General features: G+C 46.7%; 1 protein-coding gene across 1 annotated transcript in view; it reads left to right on the plus strand.

Moving 5' to 3' along the window:
- BPI (bactericidal permeability increasing protein) overlaps positions 1–5,728 on the plus strand; it is a 41,757-nt gene extending 36,029 nt beyond the window's left edge. The window contains exons 12-14 of the mRNA XM_007934747.1: positions 2,595–2,658; positions 3,781–3,857; positions 5,690–5,728. Of these exons, the coding sequence (XP_007932938.1) occupies positions 2,595–2,658; positions 3,781–3,857; positions 5,690–5,728 (180 nt within the window). The remainder of the gene's footprint in view (positions 1–2,594; positions 2,659–3,780; positions 3,858–5,689) is intronic.
- The last annotated feature ends 3,723 nt before the right edge of the window (positions 5,729–9,451 follow it).

The following is a 9,451-nucleotide window of genomic DNA, read 5'->3' on the forward strand; positions in this document are numbered from 1 at the left end:
TAATTTCCACAGATTTATTGTTGCCAAGGCTCTCAAGGTGGCTGGACTAAGTCGGTAACTAACTTCTGCTTCTGCAGAAAATAAAAAATTTTAATTCCCAGGATTTCATGAGAAGAAGGGCACCACATTTGATGAGCCCAGGGAAGGAAAGTTGATTGTTCCCCAAACAAAAACATGCATATTTACAAGCTGTAAATGTCACACCTACAGGCGATCATCTTGAGGGTTTTATATTACTTCGGAATTTTTTTTTATTGCCCAAGTAAGACAAAAACAAAATAAAAACTGTCCATATTTTTACCACTTAGTTAGAATGTTGAAGTATATCCTTTCTGAACTTTGCTATGCAAATTTAATGAAAAAATGAAATGATGGAGTTTCTGTGGCTCTTGCTTAAAAATATGTCATGAACATCTGTGTCGATAGTTTTATTTCTACAATAGTATCACCTAATATATTAGTATCTCCTAATAGCAAAGTGCCACCATTTCCCCCAAGCGATTCCCCTATTGTTGGGCTTGTATGTTGCTTTTGATTTATTGTTTTGATTCAATGAACTGCTTTGATGTGCATCTTTGCCTCTAAATTTTTGCCCACATCCTACATCATTACCCGATTTATCCTCAGATAAGTTTTCCTTGGAGACATGTTTGCTGGCCCACAAAGCATACACATTTTTTAACTGTTATTTTCTAAATTTTATTGTGACAAAATTTACACATACCACAAAAATTTGTTGTTTTAACCATTTGTAAGTATGCAATTCAGTGACATTAATTACGGTCACCATGTTGCACAACCACTATCATTTTTTTATTTCTAAAAGTTTTTTATCCCTCCAAACAGAAACTTGGTGCCCTTTAAGCAATCACTCCCCATTTCCCAATCCCCTCTCCCTCTTAGCTCCTACCCACTGCAACCAAAAGTGCAGCAACCTTATAGAACAGAGTCGAACCGCCCCATAGGGTTTCCAAAGCTGTCATCTTTACAGGAACAGACTGCCACATCTTTCCCCTGTGGAGCAGCTGGTGGGTTCGAAACACCAACCTTCTGGTTAACAACTACACTATCAGGGTTCCGTCCTCAGCCCCTGGTAACCATTAATCTATTTTCTGTCTTGACGCACATGCCTAACTAGATAGTTCATGTAAGTAGAATCATACAATATCTGTCCTTTCGTGTCTATTTCATTCAGCCTAATGTTTTCAAGGTTCATGCATGTAACAGCATTGATCAAAATTTCATTTCTCTTTATGGCTGAATAACATTCCAACATGTGGATCTACCACATTTTGTCTATCCATTCATCTGTTGATGGATGCTTGGGCTGTTCCACCTTTTGGAGATTGTGAATAACGTTGCAATGAACATGGTGTATGAGTATGTTTGAGCCTCTGCTTCCCAGTCTTTAGGGTATATATATCTGGGAGTGGAAGGCACGCCTGTTTTTAAGACTTTTCCTTGTGTTGTTGTTGTTATATGCCGTCGAGTCAGACCCGACTCACAGTGACCCCTCCTTGGGCTTCCGAGGCTGTATCACTACAGAAGTAGATTGCCCAACCTTCCTTCCCAGGAGTGGCTGGTGGGTTTGAACCACCAGTCTCCTGGTTAGCAGTCAAGTGCCTTAGACACTATGCTACCAGAGCTCCCAACTTTTCATTAAGTGTTGTCGAATAGCCCTCACAGGAGCTCTGGTAGCGTAGTGGTTAAGACACTTGACTGCTAACTAGAAGGCTGGTGGTTCAAACCCATCAGCCACTCCTTGGAAGGAAGATGGGGCAATCTACTTCCATAGTGATACCACCTCAGAAACCCAAGGAGGGGTCACTATGACTCGACGGCACATAACAACAACAACAATAGCACTCACAGGAGCTCTGGTAGCATAGTGACTAAGGTACTTGATTGCTAACCAGAAGGCTGGTGGTTCAAACCCACCAGCCACTCCTTAGAAGGAAGGTTGGGCAATCTATTTCCGTAGTGATACCGCCTCAGAAACCCAAGGAGGGGTCGCTATGAGTTGGGTCCAACTCGATGGCACATAACAGCAACAACAATAGCCCTCACAAGGAGCCCTGACGGTGCAGTGGTTAAACTGCTCAGCTGCTAACTAAAATATTGGCAGTTCAAAACCACCAGCCACTCTGCAAGAGAACGATGTGGCAGTCTGCTTCCAAAACCATTTACAGCCTTAGTAACCCTATGGGGCAGTTCTGCTCTGTCCTACAGGGTCACTCTGAGTCAGAATCAACTCAGTAGTCATGGTTTGGTTTTGGTTAATAGCCCTTACAGAGTTGGAACCAATTTGCCCTCCAGCCAAAGGTTTGCACAATTCAATACTCAAAGATGCTCTTCCTTACCTGTACCCCTCACTTTACAGTTTAGAACTTGCTTTGCCTCTGGAACCCTTATAGCTCAAGCGATCCTTTCTGTGACCTTGAGCAGGATGCCTTTTCCCGTTGTCACTTGCCTCCATCTCTCATTGGTTTTCCCAGATTGGGGGGTGGGGAGATGCTGCTGAGTGACACTGGGGAGAGGGAGGCTTGCTGGTCCCACAGAGCCCTGATTCTTGTCCATTTTCCTCCTGGTTTCAGGTTCAGTTGCTGGAGGCTGTCATGAACTATTTTGTGCCCACTGTTTTGCTTCCCAAGGTCAATGGTAAGATGCTTTGGAGAAACAATTGACCTTTAGTCCTAGAGGAAGGAAGTGGGTGGAAATGGGTGGGGACACTACCCTTGAGGCACCTGATACCTGACCCCAATTGTGGAGCCTGAGAATGGTCCCCTTCAGTGAACTCCAAATGGCATCTGGCCCAGAAAGGGGACAGGAAAAGAGAGTGCACGTGAGTCTGGTTCCTACTCTGTGCCCGTCCATCATCCTTACAATAGCCCCCCAGAGGATGAGGAATTATTGATATCTCTAATTTTCATGGTAGGCAATAGAAACTCAGAGTGCCTCAGTGACTTACTCCAGGTCACAGAGCAAGCAAGAGGAGAAACCTGGGTTTGATCCCAGCTCTGAGCCCATGGTCTTTTCCAACTCTGGGAGAAGGGCCAGGGATTCTCCTATTAACCTCTGCTAAGAGCTTGTCATCACCAAGCTGGTAAGTGCTGCAGGCAGGCCTTCCTCTAAGCTTCGCAGAGCCTGGAACAAGAATACAAGTAGAGACCCACATGCCATGTGACTAGGCTATTTAAAAATTATAAACAAAGCCCAAACACCATTGTATAGAATATGATCTATCCTTCCACTTGGACAACTATAGCTTCATAATGACCTGAGAGACTAAGTTTGAATTTAGAATTCCTGTACTCTCTGGAGTTCCACATCAGAAGGCGGCCGTATGAGGGGAGCTGGCCTCTGGCCAACATCCATCTCTGGCTTTGACCTAACCTTGAAGGGCCCTTCAAGCACATGGGCGGATGGATACCCATAACTGCATGTCCAAGGTCTATCCATACCCCTGTCCATATTCCCAGCTGCCCCTGGCTGCCACTCAGCCCATGTACAGTGACCGCACAGTCACTCTCGGGAGAGCAGTCATGGGGAAGAGGCTCACACAGGCCCTGGATGTGGCTTTAGACCAACAGGGCAGGAATGCCAAGCATCTGGAGCATGGTGACCTGGTGGGAGTTGCAGCCTGCAGGGAAGTCTTTAGGTCCATTCCAATCCCTCCATGGAGCTGGGCCACCACTTCAGGGAGGCTATTGACCCTGGCTCTCTCAGGCCTCCACTCTCTACTTTCTCCTCCCTGATCCTCCCCGTTTTTCTCTGTTGCAGAGAGACTGCAAAGAGGCATCCCTCTCCCACTGCCTGCCCACATCCAGCTCTCCAACATGGTGCTTCGGCCTTACCAGGTGAGTCTCCAAAGTCTCTTTTCACCAGATCTCCCCTAACATAGCAACCTCTTGCCAAAATGCTTCCTCTATGCTAAGCCCTGTGTCAAGTGCTTCCTACCCTTACAACCACCAAGTGGTTAGTAGACAGAGAAGAAGACAGAGAAGAAAGATTAAGGCTCAGAAAGGTTAAGTAGCTTGACCAAAGCCACACAGCTATTAAATGGAGTTCGATTCAGAGTCAAGCTCCCTGCTTTTCTCCATTGGCTGGACTACGTGTGGCACTCACTTGGTGGCCAAGGAGTCCCTTTAGAAGTATTAAATATTTGACAATACATATTGTACTCCTCCCTCAGCGTCCAGTGTCATTCTAGGCACAGATTTAGACATACCCCCTCTTGCCTTTCACCCAGCTTGCCCTCCAAGCCCCATTTTAAACAATTTACCCTTTTCTTTGTGGACAGTGGTAATTCAATGGTAGAATTCTCACCTTCCGGGTGGGAGATGTGGGTTGAACTCCCAGCCAATGTGCCTATGTGCAGCCTCGACTCTAACAATGGAGGCTCCTGTGTTGTGCTGTGATCCTGAACAAGTTTCAATGGAGTTTCCAGACTAAGATAGACTAGGAAGAAAGGTCTGGCAATCTGCTTCTGAAAATCAGTCAATAAAAACCCTGTGCATCACAATGGTAGGATGCACAATGGATCATGGGGCTGGTACAGGTCCAGGCAGCCTGTCCTTCTGTTGGGTATGGGGTCCCCACTACTTGGGGGCAGATTCGATGGCAGCCAACAACAATATCCCTTTCTTTGGAACACTTTCCTCTCTTTGTTTCAAAGACTGCCTCCTGGTTTTGCACCCACCTCTCTTACTGCGCAGTTGCAGCCTCCTTTGTGGGTTCCTCCTGCCTCTGACCAGCTGGAGTTCTCCAGGGTTCCTCTCCAGCCTCTTTATTTCCCCTGCAATTAGCTTTCTGTGGTCACTCTCGCCAACTCCCTTAGGCTTAACAGCTATCTCTGTGCCACCCAGTGTCCCAGTCATGCTCCTAGCCTCCAATTTCTCCTAAAATCCTGACTCATGCGCCTGCTGGCTTCCACAGTCCTCTCCAACCAGGCCTCTTGGACTTAGCATGTCCTAGTGAAGCTGGTCTCTCTGCAATGAAACCCTCACTCAGTATCAGCTCCTTCCCTTGGCCAGTGGCTTTTCTCAGTGGATCACCCTGTGGCCTTCCTAGGAAACCTCCAGAAGACTAGGATTCCTCGCTCTCCTACAAGCCCGATGTCCAGACAACCCAGCCTCGAGTCTCTAGACCAGGGAGCTAATAGAGCTAAGAGGCTAGAGAAAAACAGCCGAGAGAGCAGAGGGAACACATCTCCATGTTCCCCAAATGTTGCCAAGTTCATCCTTGGAAAAAAACAAAAGCTCGACTCACAGCACAATTTTATTTCTTCATTTCTGAAAATTCTGAGGGAAGGGCACAAAGGAGCGGAGAGAAGTGGTTTTGCAGTCTTGATTAGAACAAGGGCTCCCCTGAGCTGCCATGAGACAGAGATGACAAATGAAAACTCCAAAACGGCCCAGGGGTCTCGGCAGAGTCAGAGAGGGAACAGCTGCCAGGGAAGATGCTGACAGATTTCCCGGCCCTGGAAGCCATTGATGTGCAGGCCCTCACGGAGAGACCCCCAGTGCCCCCCACTGGCTCCTGCCTTTCTGTCAGCAGGCAGACCTCACTCCACTCTCCCCTTCCCAACAGGCAGGCTCCCAAGGTTTCCATTGTAAAAGCCCGGCAGCCCCTACACTCACAAACAAGGGGTACGCTTCCAGCTGATGACAGTGTTTTCGTCTCTCCTTAGGATTTCCTGCTGTTCGGGACAGATGTTAAGTATGGCTAAAGTTGCAAGGGACGCTGGGGGCTGCCAGCCGCCCAGGTGAGGGGTTGTCAGTGCCTGTTCTGACAGGACTGTGCAGCCGGGCCATCCTCCTACAATTGTCCCTCTCCGGATCTCGACCAAGAGGCCTCTCAATTCAGATTCAGGAATGATCTTAACATGGGGAACCTTGTTCACTGGAAGACCGTGTGGTATATATTTTAGCTCCTGTGAGCTTCTTTCTAGGGCTAAAGCTACACAGACATTTCCTCCAGCAATCAAATTGTAGTTGTAACCACAGTATTTCTACTCGTGCTTTGCAAAAAGAAAAGAAAAAAAAAAAAAAAAACCTTCTTTTTTTCCTGCAGAATTCTGAGTGCAAGTGTTGTTTCTTGTTTTGTGTTCATTCATTCATTCTCTAGTTATGGCCACTAAACCAAACCCAAACCCACTGCCATTGAGTCAGTTCCAACTCATAGCAACCCCCCATTGGGTTTCCAAAGCAGTAGATCTTTATGGAAGTAGATTGCCCTGTCTTCCTTCCACAGAGTGCTGGTGGGTTCGAACCACCAACCTTCTTGTTAGCAGTCAAATGTCTTAGGTACTGCACCACCAGAGCTATGACCAGTATGGCCTGCAAATACGTGGCACAGTTACACAAATATAATCACCTCTTTTTTTTAAGTTCTCTAATTAATCTCATGAGCTTCCATATGCCTATATTGGCAAAAAGTCTCATTGTTACTTTTTGAGGACACTCCTCAGTCCATGCTAATAGTACTTGGGGTTTACTTAATCCAAATGGAGTGAGTCTTGCTTCCAAATGTCAAGTGGAGAGGGTCTGTAGAGTAGGTCAGTTCACTGGGCTATTGTTCCCTTTACCGCCTGTTCTGATACCCTAGTACCCCTCTGACAAGAATATATCACAAGGTGTTTCTTCACTCAGCTGCTGGCTGCTGAGGCTGACAAGCCCAAGGTTGACAAGTAAAAGGGCACAGTCCCGATGTTACCAAACCATATGGCAGGCTATTAACTTAAGCCCATTGTAAGTCCCAAGGTCAGCAGAGCATAGCAGGCTGCTGAACAATGACACGGCTACATGCAGGGTCCAAGCGTGCCATAAACTAGAGACCATTCCCAAGGCTTCTCCTTATATACAAGAAGCAGACCACATCCCAAAGGCAGCTACTCAGCTGCTTGTGGGAGATCCCACCATGGAGTTGATTGCCACTCTCATCATGGGGAATGTGCCCAGCCACTCAACCAGGCCTAGCCAAGTTGACACACAGCTCCAACTATCACACCGCCGCATGGTGGCACTTTTGAACAGTGATTCTGCACAGCCCATTGTTCTCTTGTGTAGTCATCCATCCACTGGGACTGTTGGTCCCTGCATTTAGACTCCATGGTCTCCAACCCAGCCACGGAGCTGAAAGAACAACTCTGGGCTAAGGGGCAGAGGCCACTGGGGTTTCAGTTCCAGCTACATCCTTGGCTCTTCTCCATGACTCTGACATGGGAACCAGATTACCAGCCCAGATTCTCCTTGGACTTTTGATGTGTATCCTTGGGGACTTTGGACCATTTCATGCCATGGACTATCAGGTGGAGACAGTCAGGCCATGCTCCTTAGAAGCAATGATGGTAAGACTTCAGTTCACTTAACTTTGGTCACATCACTGGAAAGGATATCATATTTGGTAAAGCAGAAGATTCAGGAAAAACGAGAGGAAGCCTCAATGAGACGGACTAACACGTTAGCTAGCGCAACAGGCTCCAACATAACAATGTCACAAAGATAGCACAGAACCTGGCAGCATTTCACTCTACTATACATATGGTCACCATGAGTCAGAGCCAACTCACCAGCAACAAACAGCGTGTTCAAGACAGGAGTGCTGTGTGCAGTTATATAAGTTGTGCACTATAAAAAAGCATCGAGTAGAAGGAGTAAAGTCCTTTTTCTAATTTGTCTACCAAGAGGGTGAGCCTCTGTCTAACTTGCACAAAGGCTAGCAGAGGCCCTGGAGGGAAGGTAGCCAGGAGGAGTACAGCATGGGACGAGATGACAGGCCTTATAGGCTATTAAAGACACTGGGTTTTGTTCCAAAAGATAAGGGAAGCCACTGGAGAGCTTTAAGAATGACACAACCCCATTCACAATTTTAAAAGTCCCTCTGGCAGCTGTGGGGAGAATAGGTGATAAGTGTGGGACTCGGTCCTGCTTCCCCCACTCTCACTTCCTCTCCCATCATCCTCTTTGGAGAGAGTTGGCCCCCTCCCATGGCCACCTCCTTTTTTCCAGAATGTTCAGGCAGCCCCTGCCCCACTATCTGTAGAAAAACAAACAATGAAAATGGCAGTCATTTCTTGGCCCTAAGGACTGGCCGGTGAAGCACTCTGTGCCCCTGGGATCTCTTTCTAACGGTGGAGGTGGTGTTTTGGGAGTTGTGATTTGAGGAGCACTCCCCAGTACATGCCAAATTATCTACCAAAATGCTTACAAAACCACTATTTGAGCAGCTTCATCCTCCAAGCTAAGTATGGCCTGCTCCAATGACTACTCAAGGATATGGGGCTTCTTCCTGGTGTGTTGAAAATGTTCTAAAATTAGACTGTGGTGATAGTTTGCACAGCTCTAGGGGTGTACGAAAAACCACCGAACTGTACTCTTGAAGTGGTGAAAAAGAAAGACTTTCTTTCTCTAGGCTGCCTGAAAGCTCACCATTGGAGCAGATCCTGTCTAGGTTAAGCATTGCCCTCTGGGGGTTCCTTTTTGGAAATCTGACTATAACATTACAAACACCTTGACTTTGTAAACTGTGCTTGTTAAATATGAGGGAGTGGTGCCCTATGGGGGGAGAGAGAGGAAAGTGGGTCTCAGGGGAATGAGACTTATTCACCAATCGGCTACCTCCCATCAGTGGTCCTGAGTGGAATTTCTGCCCTGCCCTGTATCAACCTCTACACAGGTTATCATCTCATTTAATCCACATGACAGCCTCCAAAGAAGACAGTGTGGTCCCATTTTCTAGAAGAGGTACTTGAGGCTTAGAGATGTCATTGGGCCTGTCAAAAGTTGCTCAGCCCAGTAGTCAGAGCCTGGGCCATGGAGTCACCTGGCCTTGGTTTCAAATATCAACCCAGGCCTTCATGGGCTGTGTGATTTTCCAAATGTTACTTAATCTCTCTGATCTTCTATTTCTTCCTCTACAAAGCAGAGATAAAAAACCCACTTCATTAGAATGAGGTTTTTGGAAGAAATCAGTGGTATAATTGATGAACTCATGGGACAATGGCTCAGAGCACAAGCTATGGTCCCAGACACTTAAGTTTAAATCCAGCTCTGCTATTTATCAGCTGTGTGATCTTGGGCAATCTACTTAAATCTCTGGGCCTCAACCAAAATGGAAAAGATAATAGTGCCTAAAGTTCCCAAGTGGCACAAATGGTTAAGCGCTCGACAGCTAGTCGAAAGGTTGGAGGTTCAAACCCATTCAGAGACGCCTCTTAAGATAGGCCTGGCAATCTGCTTCTGAAAGGTCACAACTTAAAAACCCTATGGAGCACTTTTACTCTGCACACATGGGGTCACCATGGGTCAGAATCAACTCTGTGGTAATAACAACTGCCTCATGGTGCTATTAAGAGAATCAATGTGTGTGAAATCTGTGCTGAAGGACCTGACAAATAGGAGGCCACCAAAGTTAGCTCTAAATATTAATAAACCCAGCTCTTCTCACTATC

This window comes from Orycteropus afer, unplaced genomic scaffold (assembly GCF_000298275.1).
Source record: "Orycteropus afer afer isolate SDZICR_OR568_19922 unplaced genomic scaffold, OryAfe1.0 scaffold00020, whole genome shotgun sequence".
Classification (NCBI taxonomy): Eukaryota; Metazoa; Chordata; class Mammalia; order Tubulidentata; family Orycteropodidae; genus Orycteropus; species Orycteropus afer.